This window comes from Scleropages formosus, chromosome 8 (genome assembly GCF_900964775.1).
Source record: "Scleropages formosus chromosome 8, fSclFor1.1, whole genome shotgun sequence".
Classification (NCBI taxonomy): Eukaryota; Metazoa; Chordata; class Actinopteri; order Osteoglossiformes; family Osteoglossidae; genus Scleropages; species Scleropages formosus.
The window spans coordinates 24,079,066-24,102,909 of NC_041813.1; the positions used below are offsets into that span (position 1 = coordinate 24,079,066).

Sequence of the window (23,844 nt, forward strand, 5' to 3'; positions counted from 1 at the left end):
CTGCTTAGTTTCAAAATCGATAGCGCTCCCTGGTCCCTTCTTCATTATGGCTGTAGGTTACCTCTGAAACTAAATATGTTTGTCCACTTTGGTTTCATTGAATGAGGACCGCTACCATTTAACATCATTGTCCTCTTAATATGAAGGCGCTAAAAAAGACCGACTGATGCTGAAGATGCTCAAAGATTCACCGGGAGAAGAACGTTATGTCGGCAGTAGTTTTTCTTTAATAGGCAGCTTTAAGTTGTTTTATTTTTGGTCTCGGCCGTGTAAGGTCTATAAACGTGGGCCTGCGTGTGGTTTAATTCCACGTGGAGTTAAGCTTGAAACTGGAAACACGCGGACTGAGATTATTTGAAGGCAGTTTGCCAGTTCGCTGTATTACTTCCCCAGTTTTTCACTCTGACAGAGATATATATTGCAGTGTTGTCAGTGACTCATGCAGTATAGTTCCAGCATAAAGGACCAGTGCTTATTGTAGACAGACACTGGCTGCACTGTGATTGGTTAAATATGACATCATTGTTTCAGGAAAGCAAATGCCATGTTGGCAGGTGGAGATTACATGAATGTGTGTAACAGGGCTGTGTGGATGTACTTAAGATGCTTCAATTAATTCGTCCCTTCATGGCGGTCACGGTATATAAAGAGAGATTTATCAGCCCGCATGACAAGAGGCGTTGTTCGCAGATGTGTATGTCAAAGCAAAGCATTGCGAATATGATAAGATTCGTTTTTATAAAACGAACAATTAACTGATCATTTATTGAAAATGATCCCTTAAGAGATTTTGTTTTTTTTTTTTCTGTGAAACAACAACCTCATAGCTGTTAACTTTCCTTTTTCTTTATGTACAAATTTTAAACGTCAGCTTAACTGATTTAATCGAAGCTGTAAGTCCAATCAAGAAGCACAGGATTTTAAGATAATCTTATATCTGCTGTTGCCGGTAACAACCGCCAGATCGGTATTGAAGAAATGCAACGGCCCTTACATTTGCAAGCATGTCTTATTCAGGTCAAGGAAGGAGCTCATAAATATTTTATCTTTGCACAAAAACGACAATGAATAATGCTGTAAAACAACTGTAAAGACGAGAACTGTTCATAAAAACAGGTATGAGATTTAGCAGTTGGAGTTTTACTGTGGTACTCTGCGTGAAAGCAATAAAATGCATGTAGAGCCATTTAAGAGGATTGCTGAGGTCAAAGTGTTCACAGCTGGCTTTCAGAAGGTGGCAGAATCAGGGAAGTATAACTACCGAGATGGAGCAAAAACGCAAAAATGTTAATAGTAGTACTTTTAACTCCAAACGAAATTTACTTTGAGAGTTCAGCAGAATAATCTTTAAATCAAAATTACATTTGTGGAAGATTTACACTGTCTGGACATTTATAACAAAGTTAAGCTCAAGCCCTGAATATTTTATTGAGCATACTGTTGTTCCATGAAAACAAATAACAATCTATAGTGAACCAATTGCATTACTACTGATGTATAAAATACACACACACACACACACACACACACACACACACACACACACACACCCCGCTTGTGCCATATGGGGTTGCGGAGAACCGGAGCCTAACCTGGCAACACAGGGCATAGGGCTGGAGGGGGAGGTGACGCACCGAGGATGGGGGAGCCAGTCCACCGCAAGGCACCCCAAGGCACCCGAAGCGTGACTCGAACCCCAGACCCACCAGAAAGCAGGACCCGGTTCATCCCACTGCCCCCCCCCCACCCCCATGTACAATACAGTATACACTGTACTCTTATACTTAAAGAAGTATCAGAGATGTATGAGGTGTGTGCTGGCACTTGAATATATAGAATATAAATGAAAATATGTGGAGTTTAAAAGATGGAAGATAAAAGGGTAGGAAGAGAACATCCTACCTCTTTCTTTTGTAATTACATAATTTATTTTGGTGATTTCAGATGGTCTGTGTGTGATGTCTTCCTTCCTTCCTTCCTTCCTTCCTTCCTTCCTTCCTACCATAACACAATTACGGTAATCCAGTTTTAAGGGTGAGCAGCAGCTGCAAGACCATGGGTGTGAATGGGTGAAGAAGGCTGGAAATGCTGGAACAGACATCTTATGTGTACAAAGTTTGCTCATATTTGCATTATTAACTTTAAACAGGTTCATTGTTACCCGTCCTGGGTGTGTCCCCTCTCTCTCCAGCCTTACGCCCTGTGTTGCCGGGTTCGGCTCCGGCTCCCCATGACCCCGTATGGGACAAGCGGTGCAGATGATGTGTGTGTGTGTGTGTGTGTGTGTGTGTGAGTTTCATTGTTACAGCTAAATTATCAAGTACAAAATGTGCAATAAATTTACTGAAACTATAAAGTGTTTATTACATTACGTTATACCACACTTGCATTAATATTGCCAATCAAGTTTGGAAATGGGGTTTCCAAGATACCGGTAGGAGCCAAAGGAACAGGCTCTCATTTGCTGGAGAAATGTTTTCACACACTTGTGTTGCGAGTGTATGTTTAAGTCCTTTGCATTGTTTGCTGTGCACCCTAACTATCCCCACCACACTTAACTAAGGGTAGCTGGTAGCGTAATGGTTAGAGCTACTGTTTCTAGAGCCCAAGATCACAGGTTTGATCCCCATCTCTGGCTGTAGTACCCTTGAGTAAGGTACCTCTCCTAATTTGTCCTAGTGGTATTACCTAGCTGTATAAATGGGTAAATAATATTAGTCTTAGCATTGTAAGTTGCTTTGGCAGAAAGCATCAGCTAAATGAATTAATGTATTATTGCCAGCCCTGATGCTCACAGTGTTTATGCAGTAGTAATTCTGAGCTCTTTGCTTTGACCCAACATGTTTGCACTGTTTCCTATTTGTGCGGATGGTCTGTGAAACGCTCTCTTCATCCTCTGGAAATGTTTTCCTTTTTTCCTAAGCAGTCGTCCTCCCCTCACCTTAGAAAGGTAATGCGTTACTGAAATACCCTTCATAAAGTGAATCCCCGTCACACAAATGCGTAATTACCGTTAGTTTGAACGGCAAAGATTTTTCTGCTTTCCCGAGCCCTGAAAGTGACATCCATTTATGCTAAAATATTGTAAACTCCCATTAAAATGGACAGTTTTATCAATTATCATAACTCAGCAAGACAGTTTCCCATCATTAAGTTCTCTAATACTGTCTATCGATGACTGTCTGAAACTCCTCCTAAAGTGGAATTTTTCGTAACCCAAATGCACGTCGCAATGCTTGACTTCAGTGGCTTTTGTGATACCGTGGGGTTGGCTTTAAATATCGGAACAAAGGAACCATGATGATGACCTTCATAGAGGAAAAGCTCACAGGTTGATTTCCATTGCTGAGACGAATCAAAGTCAGACACTGCCCCGCTAGGTAGTGGCTGCTCAGTACAGTATTTTTATTTTTCTTCTGGGTCTGAGGTCTTCTCTTCTCATGGGAAAAATGGTAAGCACAAGGGCCAGGACTCATCAGGTGACTCACAGGCAATGAGCTATATAACTTCGTCACCCCAGGCATCGTCATCTTCGCTGCCCCAGGTCTTCTCATCCCACAGCGCAGTGCCGGTCAGCATTTGTCATGCAGAACCCGAAGCTTCGAGAACAAGTCCAGTTGTCTGGAGTTCCGCTTTGCTTGCTTTAGTCTGAGGTGTGTGTGTATGTGTAGGAAACCTGTTGTGCTGATTTCCTTTTTCTCCCAGGTGCTTTGATTGCACACGACTCCAGGCGGCATAATTTCAGAGTGTCTTGTCGCTTCCTGAAATGGAATCAATAAGGCCAAAGTCAGTTTTCAGGGAGTCCGACAGCTAAAGATTTCGAGCGCTGTTCCTGAAGGACCTCGTGTGAGCACAGAACTGCATTTAACAAACTGTATTGTGTTAACTAATCTACGCTGAATGTCTCAATTCAATTTTAACTTTATTTTTAATTATCAGAGAAATGAAATCTCAGTTTGATGTTGAAACTGATTTATATTATGTACTATACATGTGTCCTTAGATTGTTTCATACCGTGGCACACCTGTGTCATTGGTTATGGTTTTCTGAAGGCTTCGTCATTACTTTTGTACCTCGTATCCTGACTGGGGAGAGAACTTTGAACAGTGTAACGGTTCCAAAGAGCAACTTTGATTTAAAATGTCAATAGACAAGCATTGAGTGCGTATACTGGAAATATGTATGCAACTTACTGGCAAAATGTGTGGGTGCGCTCAGAGTGCTGAGAGCACAGTTCTCCGCTGCCTTTCATGTATTGTAATACCAGAAAAACTTTTGCAACTCCAGTTTAAAATAAGAATAGATAGAATGGAGGCTTTGGGTAGTATTACTTTCTTTTCAGATGCAAAATATTAAATTGTGTGCTTTGGTTGTCTTTATACTATTTATACTTAAAACTATTACATGCCTTTATTTTGTGAGTCATTTAATGATGAAGTTTTAATCACGATACCAACCAGGTGGTATGTTCTGTACAATGTAGCATATCTTGTTCATTCAGAAGATGTGATGAACAGTGGGTATGTCACCTTATGTCAATCTCAGTCCAACTCTGATCGAGTCAGTGGAGAATGGGTGAATTCTGAGATTAATCTCTTTATAATGAAATTGTTCAGCATCTGAGCGTGATGCTGGCTTACGCTCCGGGCATCGACTGACGGGGTCACGCTTTGATGTCTGAGCAGCATGTCTTTAGAATGTGGACTGATGACCCAGAGGAAATGCACAATGTTCAGTTTTTCATATGACAGAGCTAAGGCCGGATTCGTCCCTGGAGCTGCGGAGTGCCAGAGCTGTTCGCTGAGCCATGCACCACCCCCTGTCTTGTTTCAGTAACCAGTGATCTAGAGCAAATCCCTCAAATAATGGGGCATCAGGATAGGTGAACCAACAGTCATACACTATTTGGAGTTATCAGTTCACTTTGAACATATTTCTGCGGATTATGTGGGAAATTGAAGGGCTCAGGGAAAAGAATATGCACAAGGAGAGCTGGAGCAAAACTCACCCATGGAGTTGGGGGGCAACAGCAGTGAACCATTAATGTAATCTATTGTAAATTGTCACCAGCTACTTTATTAGGAGGCCATGGTGGCGCAGCGGGTTTGACCGGGTCCTGCTCTCCAATGGGTCTGGGGTTCCAGTTCTGCTTGGGGTGCCTTGCGATGGACTGGCGTTCTATCCTGGGTGTGTCCCCTCCCCCTCCAGCCTTGAGCCCTGTGTTGCCAGGTTAGGCTCTGGTTTGCTGCGACCCTGCTCGGGGCAAGTGGTTTCAGACTGTGTGTGTGCTTTATTAGGTACACCTAACCAGTACCTGGTGGAACCCCCATTAGCCTCCAGATGAGGATTAATTTAGCAGAAAGGCAACAGACACATTCTACACAGTCCTTGGTCCATGCTGGCTTGTCAGCACCACAGAATTTTGTAGACTTTTTTGGCACCTCAGTCATTCTCCCCACAACACATTCCACTGCAAAGATGCTCTATTGGCTTGAGAGGTGAGGACTTCCCAGGTCATTAGAGTAAAGTAAAGGTGCTGTCATGTTTATGGAAGCTTCCTTAGATGATATCTGCTTTGAGATGCAGTGCATTATTCTGCTGGAGGTGTCAGTTTGAGAAAATCTAGACTGGGCATGAAGGAATGTACCTGGTCAGCAATAATGTTTTCCTTTGTGGAATTCAAACAATGCTCAGTTGGTATTAAAGACCTAATGCAAGTTAAAAAAAAAAAGTCCCCACATCATTACACCACCTCCACCAGTCTGTGCCAGAGTTAAGTGAGATTAAAGAGATCTAAATGCATAAAAACTAGACAGTGGGTCAATCCTTGGCATATTGTGGTTCATTTAGCCATTTTCTTGACATTTGTCTTTTTTGCACTGCCAATGAATACAAAGGTCTGGCCTTAAACTGTATTTTGTCAGGTTTCATTAAGCAGACAGGTAAAAGTTGTGCTTCTTGTTGATTACTTCATTAATTTGCTCCTGATTTGTAAGGGGGTGGCACAGCAGCTCAGCAGGTAGAGCTGGTGCCTTACAGCTCCTGGGCTGTGCATTTCAACTCATCTGAATCTCGCTCATTCTTTGTGGAGTGGTGACTTTAAATTGCCCATACTGTGCGTGATACATTGCCCTGCTGTAAAAATGTGTGAATAACTGTAGGTAGTTTACTGTAGTGCATCTAACACTCTAAGTCACCTTGGGTAAGGTGTCAGTTAATTACTCATTGATTATTGTCTGTTGCTTCGGAGAAAAGCTAAATGAATAAATGTAATGTAAATATTATGAGATTTCACCGTCAGTTCTTTTAATTGTGAACAAAATAGAAATTCTCACCTCCTTCTTCACAGTGTACTGCATTCCCGTTCTGTAAGAGAGGCACGGTAATGACAGGGTTAAGGAGTTGGGAAACACATGCTGGTTGTCCTCCATTTGTCTCCACGCTGGGCACCGGTGACGGACACACGAGGAGGACCGTGGTGATCGGGTCGGAATCTTTGGGGAAGAGAAAGAGCATTTCGGTGACAATGAGGGCAGCTGGTGCGCAGTATGGCTGCTGATGCCTGGCGGCATAGGTGAGGCACGCATTGGTGTGACTCCTGAGTTCACTGCCGGGGGGAGCTAACCCGGCTGCCCAGGAAGCTCAAGGAGCTCGAGTTCGGCACAAAAATAACCTCGTTCTGGGTTTACTGTCTTCACTCAGCACTGGACTCACCTTGGCTTCACCGGACACACGCCATACCGGTGCTCAGAGGCTACCGAGAAGATCAGTGCTTTTCTGGACCTGTGCCACACACACACACACTCACACACACACACACACACACACACCTGGCATGCGTGTGGGTATCTTGGCGCTCTGCTAAAGAATGGATGCCAATGATCCGCGGTACCAGACGGTCCCCTCCCAGTGCTCGGTGTGCGGGCGATGGTCGGGCGGAGCCTCCTTCACCACGGTGCGCATCTCTGCCGGGGAGATGCAGGCGTACCACCGCCTCTTAAGGGTGTGTCAGCAGAACAAGTCCATCGCTCAGAGAAGTAGGTCGTCTGCCCCTGTTGTGATAGCATCTTTACAGCTGTACATTTCATAGTTTTGCTATTGGTGTGTGTCAAGGTGTGTGTCATGTGTCATCAGTCACATCTTTATTCTATTTAGACTGGTCATTAAAATTATGGATTGCTGCCCAGGTTGTCCTTTTGATTAAGCTCTTGGATAATAGATGCTCTTAAGGTGTAATGTCACACAGTCATAATGCGAGCGGTTGTCTGTAGGGTTCGGTTGGTAGCGATAAAAAAAGAGGTTTAAAAAAATTAGGAAGAGAGGACACTCGTGAATTTTGTTTTTCTCGAATTTAAATCAGTGTCACACCGTTGCAAATGTTATTCATCCAGTAACAGCATTTTCCCAGTCAATCCAAGGTTGGGTTATACTGGCCAAACTTTGTATAATTTAGCATAATTTGATTTTTCAGTGCTTGAAAACCCATGTACTTTTAGTGAGCTACAACTATAGCAGTAAGAACTCTATTTCTATTCCATATTCTATATGCTGTTTTAAATATTTCCATGAAATTAATTCTTTATTTATTCCGCAAGGATTTTCTGCTATGTAGCTCGTTCACAGAACAGCAGTTTAGAACAACGAGCATTTTCATTTCACGGCTCTATCTCCGGGTAAATGTCCTATATCTGCTAATGTCAGAGATTATTCTGTTTTCCTTTATTGCTTTTGTGAGGCAGTTTTTTAAATTATACAAAAACCGTATTGGAAACAAGAGAATTCTGCGAAAAAAATGGCATGAACAACACTACAGTTAGCAGGTTTTATGTTAGTTCTGCGATCGATATCTTGGGATTTCCTGGAATATTTGTAGATGATAATAATAATAATAATAATAATAGACAGCCCTCCATGGTCAGTTATTGTCCAGCTAGTGTGTACACAGCAGAATGCTCTTAGTGGGAGGCTGTCAGCGCTTCAAACTGGTTTACACACCTCGTTCAGGGACCACTGGGAGAAGTGTGGACCTGCCAAGGGACTTGTCCGCCAGTTCATTAGCTCCTGTTCTTTTTTGCTTAGCGTCTAGTTTCTCACCATCCTCATCATACCATCTCTTCATTCAAAACCCCCCTCTAAGCGAGTAATAAAATGCGGCGCCATGCCGCACTATGCTGTGTGAAAGCAGTGCTTTCCAGATGATCAGAGTTTCACTGTATATTTACAACCGGTAGAGTAAAAATCACGATTTATTTTAATTTCTCAAGGGCTTTTCTAGCTCTGATAGGATTTGACTCGGTTTCGTGTAACAGTTTCCTTTGGACACATGTCACTGGTGTTTTCTAACCTGGTTTATGCCGAGCTCATAAATATTTTATCCGAAATGCTCGCCTGGACAGAATGCAAAGGGACTGAGGGACCCTGGGCTTTAGATTTCTTAAATCTTTCCCTTGAAGCACAGGGGACACTGCTGCTGTATGTATAATTACCTTATCGCATCACACAACTGTGGGCGTCTTAGCATATGAAGGCCTTGAAAGCCTCCAGACTCCCTGGGGGGCCAATTCTAATTAATGCCACCTGGTCTTGTGGCACCCCCATCGCCTCCAGGAGGATGAAAAAGGAAATAATTTTCCCCTTTGAGATTTAAGTGCATAAAAACTAGACAGTGGGTTGATCCTTGGCATATTGTAGTTAATTTAGCCTTTTTTCTTGACATTTGTCTTTTTTTTGCACTGCCAATGGATACAATGTTCTGGCCTTAAACTGTATTTTGTCAGGTTTTTATTAAAATTTCTTATTAGAGATTCAGAATTTTTTTTTGGACATCTATGGAAAACACTCATTTCCTAAAAATGTATTCCATGGTACTTTTCAATAATAATAATAATAATAATAATTCTGTCATGGCGGCAGACGGACAGAAGACAGACAGGTAAGTCGAGGACCCAATCGCGAGTTGGTTTTATTCTTGCAACCAGGTTTGAAGGAAAAGACAAGATCAAGGTCAGGAACAGGCGAAGGTCTTTCTTGGCTTGAACGTCACAATGCAGGCAATCCAAACTTGGCTGTCGTAGAGAACAGGCAAGGGTCAAAAGAGGCGAACCGGTAAGACACAAAGAGCAAAGATGCTGAGACTGCAAGGGCGCAAAGACGATTGCAAGAACCCGCATCGTGTCGTTGTCACGGAGCTCCTTATATCCTGGGTCTCATTGATTAGAGACAGGTGTTGCCGATCCGCTTGCTCCCAGGGGCGTGACAAATAATATTCTGCTACTATTATCTGCCTATCTTTCTGTTCTTATGTCACTTCTACAAGTAGCTACTGGAATATTTGTGCTTGACGCCGCTTAACAACAGCATTATCAAATAAATACGCTGTTCTTCAGTCATCGTGTTTGTGTGCAAGCCCTATGACCATTGGGAGGTGAAGCTTTGTGGACTCTGAGATGTATGCTGCTTTGGAGAAAAGCACCTGCCGAATGTATAAATGGCAACAAAACATCAACAAAAGTAAAAGACGGTAAGTGCGTGTTATTTATGAAGTGCCCAGATTGCGGCTCAGAGTGCAGCGAAAGCATGACCCTAAACTTGTTTTGAAAGCTGCCTGTCAAGTGATACAATTGAAATTCCCTAGATGTTATTGACAATAAAAAAGGGTGTTGGCGCACTAATCTAATACATAATTTTTTACATTTAATCACTTTTACATTTACATTTATTCATTTAGCAGATGCTTTTCTCCGAAGCAACGTACATCTCATAGGAAGTACAATTTGTGCATTAACATTAGAAATTTCCAAATAAAATGTTTCGCTACCATGATTAGACGGTTCGGCCCAAATCTTTCCGGAAGCGGGATCGAATGTTACACGTCCCTGCAGTACGTTCCCAGGAGAGCAGAGGCAGATGGATGTGTGAGTCAGTGCGAACAGATGTGGGGCAGCATCTCAGAGGGCCCGAGGGTGTGTTTCAGCTGACAGCCACCCCCTACCCCCTACCCCCTACCCCCACTCCCGTACTCAGCTCTTTCTCCTTTTGGGAAGGATGCCATGGTGTTGCTCGGCCTGCTTCGCACTAATTGGCTCCCGGCGCAACGCAGTGCCTTTTTTAAGTGTTTCTTATTAAGTGCTTGTGCTTTCCTTTACATTTTATGTGCAATTGCTTTTTTAAGTGGGTGATTTAGCTGCCACTCATTCTGCTAAAAGTAGCATTTATCACAATAGGAGCAGCAATTATCATAGTTTCAAATCAAAATGAATAGACTTGATTCTCTGAAAATTGGAAAACGCTTTCCTGTCGGTATGTACGAGCAATACATTTACACACACAATGTCTGAAACATCTTATCCCAAGCGGGGTCGCGGCGAATCGGAGCCCAAGCCGGCAACACGGGGCGCGAGGCTGGAGGGGGAGGGGACGCACCCGGGACGGGACAGCGGTTCATCGCAAGGCACCCCAAGCAGAGCCTGAACCCCAGACCTGCCAAAGAGCAGGACCTAACCAAACTAGCTGTGCCACCGCTCCCCCCCGCAACACCGTTAGCATAAAATATTGATAAATAGGCAAGGTAGCTATTATAAACTGCCGCTGTAATTAAATCTGTGTGAATGGATATATCGTAGTGAGTAGGTTCGTGCTATAAATTGTTTCGGAGTTAAGCGTTAGCTGAGTAAATGAATGTAAATATATAAAGGTCTGTATGATAGTGTTTATTGGATTGTCAGTAGGTCTTTATTGACTTGTAATAAGTCTTCGGTCCAAAAAAAACAGAGCTGTACTTGGTGCAGTACCACTGCTATGAGAGAAATTTACCCTTGCAAAAATTTGCATCTTAATAACGTTTCCATAAACAACCTGGCATCTTTTCCTTTTCCTCTAATGTGTTCATAATGCTTTATGATAATTGCTCATGTTATTGTAGCTGAACGTCAACATTTAAATGATCATTGTAATGCTAGTGAATGCATCGTCTTTGCTTAATTAACTCTTATTCAAATAGAAATGATTCATGAAACCCCACTGACTTGGCCTATGAGAATATTTCTATACAGAAGCTTTGGAAAGCATATATGGTCTTTCCCCACCCTCTGAAGGTGATGCATTCCTGAAAAACCCTTTGTAATGTGAATTCTCATAAATCAAAAATATAATTACCAATAGTTTCAAAGGTAGAAAAACATGAACGCGTTCCCAGCCGCAAAATTGACACCCATTTTTTGCCGAAATATATCACCAGATCTCGTTAAAATGGACACACATTAGCTCAATAGCCGACATGAGTTATCATAAAGCAACGTAACAAGGCCGTTTCCCACTGCGTGACTGTCTCCCTGCTTTCGTTCAGCCCTCGGAACATACGTGCGATTCTCGATGTTTTTGTCTGAATTCAACCTTTAATAGCTTTTTTTTAAATGAGAAAAGGGAAAAAAAAAAAGAAACCAATGAAAACAATGTAAATGAACTGACACGAGCTGAACAAGTTGACACTGTTTGGCGATTGATGGCTGTCCGATGATTGCTGACCGGGGACCATGACTGCTGAGACCATAAGGGGTGAAACAAATGACTGCTGAGAACAAGGGCTAATAGAGGTGTAGCTGGAGCTAAACTATCACAGAGAAGAAGCCCCATTGCGGCGCCGCTCACCTGAGACTTTCAAAATCCAGATTTCATCTTCATGCGAAGAAACGCGTCTAATGTCAAAATCAGGGTGTTAAATGGATCTCCTCATGACCCTGAATGCTTGTAATCGGAATATCTCAGGGTTTCACTGCATATGTGCCTCTGAGCTCAGTGGGGAAAGAAGCAGTCATTCGGTTTACCATTTTTTTTTTTTTTAACACAGCTCAGTGTTTCATTTAGTGTCATTTGTTTAAAGGAAAAGAGGCCTTTCAGTCTGCAGTGGCTCAGTGGGAGGGAAGCGCGTTCGTCCTCCGGAGAGACTCTCGATCCCACGTTCCCAGGTGGGCCGCTTCATCGGGGTTAATGGAAAAAGTGGCGCTCATTCATGGGCTGAAACCTGCGGTAGAGAAATTAGACGGCAGCACGGCACAGCACAGCACACGTGACTTCCAGTTGGCGGCATGTGTCCAGGGAGGAGGCTGCAAGCACCGGGCACCATCCCGTAAGCACTCGTGTTGTCCCATACGGGCAGAGGGTTGAGAAAGGAGTGTGTTGATGGCCATGTTGATAGAGGGTCACGGTGGATATAATCATTGCATTTCCTCCCTGATGGTTCGACGAAGGGCCTTGAGGGATTACGTCATGCAACAGCCTTGCATTTCTGGAGGAGCCCCTGGACTGGAAAAAGTGACCAAAGACCCGGTGCTTCCCACAAAATTGTCCCTCCTCCCATAGCTCGGGCACAGCTGACGTACCGGGGCCGATTTTTTTAAAGCAACATTTTTCTTTTTATTGGATTAGCGAGCCTCTTTTTTTTTTTCGCACTTTTCCGCAATGAGGAGGCAGAGCAGATCTCTCGTAGGTAAGCGATTTTGACCGCTTCGTTCGTGAAGGGAGGCCGCAAAGACCTGGGCCACGGTGTCCCGTTTGTCCAGAGGTTTTGTTTCAGCGTCAGTTTGTTTCGTTTACTCTATATGCGCAGGGAGATCTGTATTTCAGAAATACTCGGCTAACGTCCGAGAAATACTTGGCTGAACTTTTCGAGAAACTTCGTTTTTGAATTTACAGGCAACGCGTTTTACTTTTAACATTTTATTTAGTTATTTATTTATTTGTTTGTTTGATATGCTGAACTGTTTCATGCTGGAATGATCTCAAGGGGAATTGTTTAAAGGAGTTATTTTCTTGTTTGATACACATTTTTACAACTTTTTTTATCTGCTCTAAGGCAACTATGGGATTTCACCATAATAAAAGTATTGCATGTATTTATACTTGTGTAACTGCCTAGCTCCATTTTTTTGGTTGCAGCTATATTTTGATGCAGTGTGACAATTATTTTGCACACATGAGACATTTAAAGCAAATGCAAAGAGAATATGTACGTGGTGTACTGCATTATTTAGAGTAAAATTGCCTGTAAAAATGGCCAGATATTCCACAGCTTTTGAAGCATGTGACAGGTGCAGTTCTGCTTGGTTTCTTTTCAAAATATTGACTTAACTCGATACATAAATGAGCATAATATTATCATAAAGATACTTGCCTAATATACTAATAGTTTTAGGATATAATTTAGTAGAAATATTACTCAGTATAAATTCCTAGCTACAGGATGGAGCATTCTCTGTTATGCAGTTAATTTTTTTTTTTTCATATCCATCAGAAAGATGTCACAGATTTTTAGATATGATTTCTTACAAAAGATCCTCACACTTTTGGCTCTCTTCATGTGCAGCACTTGGGATGGAGGAAGGAGTGTGTGTGTGTGTGTGTGCTCTGAAAAAGCCTGTAAGCTCACTGACCCCAGGAGTCCATGGTACTACTGCTTCGCATTTCCTCCTTCAGCTCTTTGTACTTTATTTAGCTGAGCTGCAACTCTCCTCGTAAAATACGCTCTACGTCAAGGGTGCATTTTCCTCCGGGACGTAGAGGACCGTTGTGTGAGCAGACATCCAGTGCAAAGCATCAGAGTGCAGAATGATGAGTGATGATAAGTGCCCTTGCTTAGGGTAGGAGCTTCAGCTTGGAAGAACAGTTTAATGAAAAACGGTTCTGTTTTGGTAAAGATCTCCTGAAATGAACCAGTACTGTAGGGTTGATCAAACAAACACACCGACAGTCTGTCTATCTATCTATCTATCTATCTATCTATCTATCTATCTAATCAATGAATCAATGAATCAATGAAGCAATCAACATATGGGAGCTCCTCTACATTCACCTGGTTAAGAACTGCACTAAGCTAGAGCAGTGGCAAAATGACAACACAGTGACACTGGATGTAAATAAATAAGCATTTATTATAACATTTAGATAATAATGTTAGAATAAAGAAAGAAATAAATTAAAAAAAAAATTAAGAAAGAAATAAATTTAAAAAAAGAGAAGAAATAAAAAGAGGTCAGGAAGCTCAGCAGCACAATCCTGCTGACAATAGGAGTCCGGGGAGGGAATGAGGGAGGGAAGTTGGTGGGGAAGTTGTTAATATATAAAATGTGTTAATATACAGTACGTTTAATTGTATGTTTTCGTGCAGTACATGCGTCTTGAGCTGCTTTCAAGCTTAATTCCATTTGGTTATGGAGATTATCTGATGACGAAGTCGGTTTTCGGGCATTAATTCCCCAACTGAGTGTTATTTCTTTGAAATTCCTCTACTGGAATTTGGAAGTTGGCGTTTTTATGGGTTGTTTTGATTGCGTGAGCTCTCGGGGACTTAGAGGAATAATTCTGCCGGCCCATTTTCTCCCTCTCTCTTTTGCTCTCTCCCTCTCTCTATTTCCCTGTGTCACGCAGATGAAATAATGCAGCAGGAGATCAGACCTCTCCTTGCTAAGGACATCATTGAGCAGCTCAAGCGACAGTTTGCCTTGCTCTCAGGTGAGCCCCCCTTTCTGTGTCCTTACTGTACATTTCACTGTGTTTTCACTCTACTTGTACCGGTCACAGTGCATCCTTGGGTGCAGGTCACTTTACCACGTCAGGAGTTCCATCTCAATGGCAAGAACCTTCCGATACTTCTGATACACCTTCTGGGGCGTATGTCCCATCATCCATAAATGTATGTTCATTCCTAAAATAAAGCTATTTTTTAAAAAGAAAAAACTTTACATGGGTTTTACTAGCTGGATGTAAAAATGTCAAAATACACAAAAACTATTGATTATAGGTATTAAGATGGATAAAAAAAGTATGGAAACTGAAATGGTTTTGGAAGCTTTAGATTTATATGTGAAGTTCTCATATGTACCCCCCTTAAAGGGCACATTTTACGGAGAATAGCTTAATTCCATTCATTTATTTAATTTATCGGTCTGTTTGTGTATCTATCTGACAAACTGTAGTATTTCATGGCTAAATTATGTTGTACTATGACTTTACATGTTAAGACTCTAGCAATGGAAGCGTGTGATTAGGACGTTTAGCATTTCTGAGACTGAAAGTCTTTAATATGGTACTTTCTAAACCTTTACATGTTATGGCTTTTACTGTGTGTTTAATGTTGAATATATAATGCGAATTGCAAAAGGATACGTTCTTCACTCGCCGACAATCAGATTTATTCCATGATCTCACTTGAGGTCTTTTGAAACTTTTTAACTTTCCATTTGTGAAATTTTTGCGCCCAAAAGGAATGTCAGATTTGTTATTACAGTGCCTAGTGGAACATTATTAATACTGTTTTTTTTTTAGTATCTTATAACATCTTTCCACTACTGTAAGGTGATGGCACCTCAGGTGCTTATGATGTAAAAAAAAAAAAAAAAAATGAGGTATTACACACACACACACTAATGGTTTTTAAATACACTCTTCTTCATTTTTGTATATTTTATAATGGAAAACATTTTTTCAATACACTGCATATACCTTGTACGTATTGTACTGGTTTTACACGCAGTTTTTCCAACCGTCGGCTTAGTTTTATCCACCAATATTACATTTATTCATTTAGCTGGTGCTTTTCACCAAAGCGACTTACAATGGTAAGGTAATTATTTACCCTTTTGTACAGCTGGGTAATTTTACTTGAGCAATTCAGAGTAGCTAGTACCATGCTCAAGGGTACTATAGCTGGAGGTGGGATTCAAACCTTCAACTCTTGGGTCCAAAGACAGCAGATGTAACCAGTACAGTATTAACTGCCTGCTAGAATTAACGTGTCATTTTCATTTTAACTGTAGAATTTAATTCTAACTTACACTCAGAGCTTAGAGTCGCGCACTGAAATAGCTGGACCTCTGAAATACTTCACAGTGGTTACGCTCTTCCAAGGTACAACAGCAGCACTCGCACTGACTCCGCTTTGGATAACCCCACCTTCATCACTACCGCTCCATGCGATCTCCGCTTGTCTTTCGCACAGGTCATTTGCTTCCGTTTGTGCTCATCTTCTATATTAGCCCTGTGTTTCAACAATTTTTTTTCCCACTATGGGTTTCAGAGCACAATAGTTGTTTGTAAACTCAATATTGCCATCATGTGGCTGTAGACTCGTGGACGAGTACAGTACTGTACATTGCTATGGGATCCCACACTGCACAGTAGTTACCTTGAAAAAAGTATTAAAACTTCATAAAAGCAACAGCAATAAAAAAATAATTTTAAGTATTATTCAATTAATCACTATTGTAAATACTAGAATTAATCAACAGTGTAATACATTGTTTTTAATTGTGTACAACCACCATAAATTATAATACTGCTTAAGTTGTGAAGATATGAACATACACATATTCATAGTTGTTTTAAGATGACACATTTGAAAGCTTCCTTCCTTTTCCCTTTTGGTCTCATTATATATTATTTTAAAATCTCTTCGTATTAGTTTGTGTTTCATTTAGTTTGTTTTGCTGTCATTTCTCCAGGCTTATATTGTAAATTTTTTTCTCAGTACTTCATTATTGCTCCTAATTTATCTTTATTCTTAGTCTGAAGTGCTTTGATAAAGGCAACTGGGACCTTTCAAGTAAAATCTGACGACAACCCTTTATGATGTTTATCAATTTTAAGTGATAACGATGCATCATCATCATCATCATCATCATGTAATATCAAAACGTGAACTAAAAAAGGTGACAATGAAACCACTTTTGAAGAAGGTGAAGAAGCAATAATATCAAAGTAGAGAAGCCCCTAAGTATTAGGATGGTTCTCACTGTGAATATTTTTTCCTCTACGAAATGGCTCAAAATGGATTTAAAAAAAAAAACTTTCCTAGTTTATGAAATTAAAGATGATTAATACAGTTTTCTGTAGTATTTTCAAATGAAAATTTTACATGATCTTTCTATTAAATGATCACTGAATGACGTTAAGCGATTAAATTTAATTTGTTTCGTGCTCGAATGATCTCAAGGTCAATGAAATGATCACTGACGATAAGTTGCAGTGTAATACAACTTAAGCACATTTCTGAGCAAAGTGAGACATCGGTTCTGTTCCGTCACCAGGTCTGTTGTTAGGAAATCACTGACACCTTATTTCATGTAACTTGCTGGAAACATCTCGTGAGCCAGAGAAAATAAAGCAATATTAAAAATGTATTAATAATAAAAAATTGACATTCATCGTCACTCTTGTGCAGGGGGAAGAGGGAAAGATGGTGCTCCGATAATCACGTTCCCGGAGTACGCTGGTTTCAGCGATCTGCCGGATGAAGATTTTCTCAATGTCGTCACATATCTGACCAGCATTCCCAGGTAGAAGGAATCACTTGTGCATCTGAGACACACGTATCTGTGTATGTATGTATGTGTTAGTGTTTTTTGTGGATGTGTATTATTCTAATATCAGTCATCTGTGTTGACTGCAGGAAATTCTGAGACAAGGAGCTTTTCTTTGTAGGAAATGTCATAGGCCACCTTAGGGAACATGCGAAAGACTTGATTGGTCTTCAGGAAATGAGAAAGGGAAAAAACAGCCTTTCCCCCGAAGACTAGTCAGTAGACAAAATCTAAATCTGGTTAATATAATTTGCATTTTTTTTTTTTTTTTTAGTCAGCGTCCCACCAACAATGCGCTGTATGTTATACTAGGGTTGACTCAAAACTTTTTGAGGCTACACCTCTCATTCTGCCTCTCGAGGCTCTGTGTGGCTGGTGACCTTTTCCTTTTCTGTAATCTTCTAGCAGGGCTGTAAAAACTTCTTAGCGATTTTGTCTTGAAGGCAACGGCTGTAGCTGTTTTAATCTCATCAGTTCATTAACGGCAGCATTTGGTCTCCCCTCTACTGTCATCCCGTACTCCTGTTTTACCATCTTTATGATGCTTCCATCACCTGAATACCATTCCCTAACTCCTGAGCTTTACTCTAAATTCAGTCACACATGTTTGTCAAACAGCTGAAGAAGCATTGCTTGTGCCCCCATTGCAAATCATGCCTTAAACTATAGTAGAGTCTTCATTTTTCACCATAAACGGGAATGGTGGTGTTTGGAAATAAATTGATAGGCTCAGTGACAAAAGCCTTCATTTATTCATATTCAACCCTAGGCAGTAATCACTGTATCATCCATCCATCCATCCATCCATCCATCCGTTTTCATGAACTGCTTGTCCTGGTCAGGGTTGTGGAGGTCCAGAACCTATCCTGGAATCACTGGACGCAAAGCTGGGGTGACATGCATTCCGGATAGGACACCATTATATCAGTATTTTTTAAAATAAAATCTAAAGTGAAACAGAATGAAGCCAGGGTTATTACTTTTTCTGCACACAAATAGCCACGGAAGAAAAAGTAAAAATGACGTTTAATGTAGAAAATCAGTCATTTTAGTACGTCTCTGGAAAGCAACCCATTCCATGTGTTAATATTTTCGAATCTTCTGTTCTAGCTTGGACGCAGCCAGCATCGGGTTCATCATAATCATTGACCGCCGCAGAGACAAATGGAGCTCCGTGAGGACCTCCTTGGCCCGAATAGCGGTACGGCAGCTTCCACACCATCTTTTTGTTAAAGTGGGTCTGCAAATGTCAGTGCAATTTTTTTTCAGGCTTTTCCGATGGCACTTGGTAAATAAATGTGTCACAATAACTGGTAAGGACTCTAAATAATAGCGACAGAGAAAGTTTTTTTTTTTTTTTTTTTCCACAGAAGGAAAATGTGCTCAGAGATGCTGATTCCCAGAAAGACAGCTTGAAAGGGACATAACCTCTGAATAAACTTAAAGTTTCCTATCAAATATATAATTCAATGCTTTCAAACAGATTTCGAGGAGCTTGTAGGAAATTGCTCGGTGTGAAAATTTGGATCGATAGAAGCCGCCTGTCACGCACTGTTTCCGCTGGCTGCCTGTAGGGGGCGTTTCCAGGCAACCTCCAGCTGGTTCTGGTGTTGAGGCCTTCCCGCTTCATTCAGAGAGCCATTGCTGACATTGGCATCCGGCTGCACCGCGACGACTTTAAAATGAAGGTACCGGTAAGCATGCCTTTGACCGTTCTCATATTTTCTTCCCCAACATTCCGTGTTGTGGTTGGCACATTTACACAAAGTGGGCGAAACACCCCTTGTTCCTCTGCGGTTCGGACATAGTCGGCATTCGTTACGTTTTTCATGAGCCGCTTTGACCTTATTTACATCTCGGTATCCATATCTTTTTATCCATGTTGAACAGCTGTTTCCAATGCATGGTTGTGCATGTCACCTTTTATTACGGGAAACAATTTATCCTTGCATGGCTGGAGTAACGGGGTAGGTGGATGGTGTATGTTCTGGTCTGCTCATTCCGGTTTATCACGTACCTCATTTTTTTAAAATGATAATGACACGTTACAGTGTTATTTTAACAAAACCCTGGATGACAAAATAAGACAATAAAATAAACATCCAGTGTGGGAAGACGGCATAGCACTTATTGCTCTTTACGGAATATGCATTTATAGTCATTTTTAAAAATTTGTTACTGCTGAAAGTTTTCTGAAAGTCAATTCTTTAAAATATTGAAATTAAGTTTTTTTTTTACTTAAAATTCTGAAAGCTATATTAAAAATAATATTGTGATGCACTGTGCTGTCCAGCCATTCCAATTTCTGCTCTTCTTAGGTGCAGTCATGAATTGCACCTTCAAATTAGATCCCGAACTGCATGTTGCTCACAGGTTGCTATTTTTCAACTGACTTCTGTACAATTGAAAAATTGCAGTTTTTCAGTTAATAGCTTCATCTCGATTATGGGTTTTTCTGTTTTTGCTCTATGGCATTTATTTTTTGTCACAGTGCAAATTTTTCTTCTTTCTCAACACGTAAAATCAGATTTTATGGTAAATTTTAGATGTTTGAAAAAGGGTAATAGGGAAATTGACCCATTAGCAGAATATCCTGACAGTATAATAATAATAATAATAATAATAATAATAATAATAATAAATCATTAATCTGAAACATAATTAGTCATTTGTTGTCCTAGGTTAAAAAAAAATCATAATTAATAATGTACACACAAAGTCTTTAAGTAGATACATACTATTTACTTCATAAACCAATCTTTTGTTTGATAGAAAGACATTTTGTTGTTTTTATTGGCACTGATGCATCATGCAAGGTTTACATAATATATAAGGCAGCAGATCATCAATTTCCTAATAAAACTATTTGCTAATAACAAATTTTTATTAAGCAAGGTTGTTTCTAAAGAAAAATTTTCCAAGACTACAATTTCTTTTTCATTTTCGTTTCGGAGTCCATAGGCGATTGCCTCGGATTGTCTCATTACAGACAGTCTCCCTCTCACTTTCCCAGATCATCATGCTGAACTCGGTCTCCGATTTGCACGGCTACATTGACAAAGCCCAGCTCACGTGTGAACTTGGCGGAAATCTGGAGTATTGTCACAAGCAGTGGATCAGCCTGCGGACGGTGAGTTAACAACCCACAGGCGCTGAATAAATTGACTGCGTTATTGACCGTTGGCAACCCATAAGCCATCTCTCTCGGGGCGAGACATGCCGACACAACAAACAACAGTGATCCATACCTTTACTGACACCATCGACCCTATCAAAATCAACATATACGTGAATCTAACATGACTCATGAAAACAGGAGAAAACTGTGCAAAAGGAACTGGCACTCACCCCTTTCCGGCAGTTGTTTGCGTATACTTATTTACAACGAACCGTTTACGCATATATTACATGAAATGCAGTTGCGGTTTTTACACAGTCTTTACAAAGCTGTCACCCCCGTGACACTTTCGTATGCAGGTGGTCCTCGATTTACGAAGGGGTTGAGTTCCTCGAAACCCATCGTAAGTCGAAAATATCCTAAGTCGAAAATGCACCTAACCTACCGAACATCGTTGCCTAGCATACGTGCGATGGCCATTATGGACTTGCCGCCTTTATGCTGTGCCGTTATCTTGAGTTTCTCCTCAAGAGGTATTGCCCTCCTCTTCTTCTTCCCACCAGTAGCAGGAGACACAGATGGGCGTTTCTGTGACATTATGGATGCGCAAAACACAACCGTGTGACAGACTGGGAGATGTGGATCGCTGCGAAAGATCACGACAGAGTACCGCATATCGCTTGCTCGGGAAAAATCAAATTCAGAATTCAAAGTACGGTTTCTACTGAATGTCTGTTGTCAGCTCACCATCGTAAAGTTGAAAATCGTAAGTCGAACCATCGTAAATCGGGGACCACCTGTATAGGAATTAAAGGTGTCCGTTGTTGTTTAATGCTGATCACTCCTTACAACCCTCGGAACTGCTGAATCCTTTCCAGCATTCGAAAAGGGTCCCAAAAGCCATCTGCTTTGGACCAACTTTTCTCCTGAACTCGTAAAACAGTCTCCTAAAGAGCTCCAAAAATTTGCATCACACCATCCTTCAACTTTGTATTTTACATCAATTTTATACGCAGCTTCTCGTGTACTGTGTGCTGGCGAAGATGGTAGTATTAGACATTTTATGCTTTGATAGTTTTGTGTTCCTATCTAAAGCTTTTTGTTGTGAGATTCACTGCTGTGTGTTGTACATCACCTTGGATGTAAGTAAACGGAATGAGGAAACAGATACTTATTCAAGCTGTCACCTTACGATCAATGGGTCGAGACTTGAATTTCTGCTGTAGTGCCTTTGAGCAATGTACCTACCCTGAGTTACTCCAGTAAAAATTGCTGTATAAATGGGCAAATCATCAGTAGTAAGCAGTAGCAGTTTCTTTTCTTGCAATGTGTTCTAGGTTGCTTATAAGAAAAGCATCAACTAAAGAATAAAAAGAGACAATAATAATATTTATGTGGCCGGTGAGCATTCTGATAGCTCAGCTTTAAGGGCTGCTATTTCACACATTGAAAAATGAAGAGTTAACACAAGCAGTTATGTTTATTCCTTTATGCATTTTTCTCGAAAGCAACATACTATATTAAGCTACTTACAGCTGGGTCATTTTTTTTCACTTTTATCTCCCTTATTCTCATCAGTGTTTGTAGATCTCTAAATTAGGCACTTGATATGAGTAGCTAGAACTATTTATAAGAATAAGGTTGTCAGGACCCCTTCTATATAGCTTTTTTATGTTGGTTGATTTTAAGCCACTTAAGACAGTGAAAAGAAATAATGTCTAATACTTCGAGGTGGTAAGCTGTTTTGAAAAGAATCGCTGAAGTAGGCCGTAGTCAGATGGCGTAGTGCACACCATGTCTTACTGTACATATGCATTTTCCCCATCACACTGTCTAATGCGCTGTATGTCTCTGTAGGCCATTGAGAACTTTGCAGTGACAGTGAAGAGCACAGCCCAGAAGCTACAGAAGTTTGGCACGGACCTGGCCGAGACGGAGCTCCCCAACGACGTGCGGTGCACGAAAGACCTCCTGGCCGCCCACAATGAGAAGCACGACAAACTGAAGGTGAGGTCTCCCGGTGCAGCTGCCAGCGATACTCGGGACACCGAACTCTGGATTCTAAATATGTGCTCTCTGATGTAAGCAGGGTGCGAACCTGGAGAAACTAAGAAAATTTAGAATGTGGATCTTCTTCCATCAAGTGACTGGTGCAGTGTACAATGTTACACTATATCACCTTTCTGCTTAAAGATCTAGGTTAAGTGATGCCTTTCGAAAGCGGGCAGCAGGGGGCGTACTGGTTAAATCTCACTCTTAAAGGACTGAGATTCGATGTCCAACTCCTGCTGCGGTACCCTTGAGCGAGGTGCTTAACTCGAATCGATACAGTGAAAATTACCCCGCTGTTTAATGGGGTAAATCATTGGAAGTCTCTGTAAATCATTGTAAGTCTCCTCTGAGAAAAACATCAGAGGAATAAATAAATGTACCGAATTAAGATTCTTAGTTTCAAGGTCTTAGTCACACCATTTTCTGTTACACCAGTTATCAGATTGATTAATGGAAGTGTAAACATTGTGGCCTAGATCAGCATTATTTATTCCGCTTTTGTCATCTAACAGGAAGAACTCAAACAAGCTATGAAAGAAGGAACGACTCTGCTCTCTTGCATCAAAGAGCAAGCAAATAAAAACCCAAATAACAAGTCGAACCCCGACGAAGCAGAGAACCTCACAACCGTGGAGCGGTTCGTAAATCTATTACTTGCTACAAAAAAGGGGAATGATGTCACCAGCAGGTACATGTTAAGTAATGATATCTGCTTGAAAATAATGCTGTAACAGTGTTACACTAGTCTAAATATTGACAGCAGAATTAAAAAAAAAAAAAATCGGTAAATGATAAGACAATAACTGTTCAGCTGCATGTCTGTTTCAGGCTTCTGGCCCAGCTGGACGAAACTGAAAATGCGTTCGAGCAGTTCTGGTCCAAACATCACCTGAAGCTGGAGCAGTGCCTGCAGCTACGGCACTTCGAGCAAGACTTCCGTGAAGTGCGTTTCCTCCGAACCACTCTTTTGCCCTGGCCCTAGAGCACGCGCGTTGCGTTCGGCATTGCACCGTCACCTCTTGCCGGCCTCTTGGGGTGTTGGATGCGTGCGTGGCATGGCGGTGCAGCGGGTCGGGCAGGTGCCTCACAGTCTCTGGGCTGTGTGATTGCACATATGTTCAGTCCTCACTCACTCTGTGTTGTGTTGGATGTTATTCCCATATTTCAGTGGGTTTCCTCTTAAAAAAAGGCTATAGTGTACTTTTAAGTAGCTTAATGAAGTTTAACTACCGATGTAAGCAGCCTTCGCCAAAGGTGTCACTCAATATAATAATAATAATAATAATAATAATAATAATACACACACACACACACACTGTCTG

General features: G+C 41.1%; 1 protein-coding gene across 8 annotated transcripts in view; it reads left to right on the plus strand.

Annotated features, from left to right (window-relative positions):
- Positions 1–23,844, plus strand: part of mcf2l2 (MCF.2 cell line derived transforming sequence-like 2) — a 64,796-nt gene that overhangs the window by 1,196 nt on the left and 39,756 nt on the right. For 3 of the 8 annotated variants that reach the window (XM_018757320.2, XM_018757324.2, XM_018757319.2), the window contains exons 2-9: positions 14,423–14,506; positions 17,214–17,328; positions 18,463–18,553; positions 18,927–19,046; positions 20,366–20,482; positions 22,328–22,477; positions 23,035–23,159; positions 23,351–23,465. In XM_018757320.2, coding sequence (XP_018612836.1) covers positions 14,423–14,506; positions 17,214–17,328; positions 18,463–18,553; positions 18,927–19,046; positions 20,366–20,482; positions 22,328–22,477; positions 23,035–23,159; positions 23,351–23,465 — 917 coding nt within the window. Of the gene's footprint in view, positions 1–6,953; positions 7,039–12,017; positions 12,486–14,422; positions 14,507–17,213; positions 17,329–18,462; positions 18,554–18,926; positions 19,047–20,365; positions 20,483–22,327; positions 22,478–23,034; positions 23,160–23,350; positions 23,466–23,844 lie in introns of those variants that run through there. The other 5 variants (XM_029254234.1, XM_018757322.2, XM_029254235.1 and 2 more) reach the window with 4 other exon arrangements.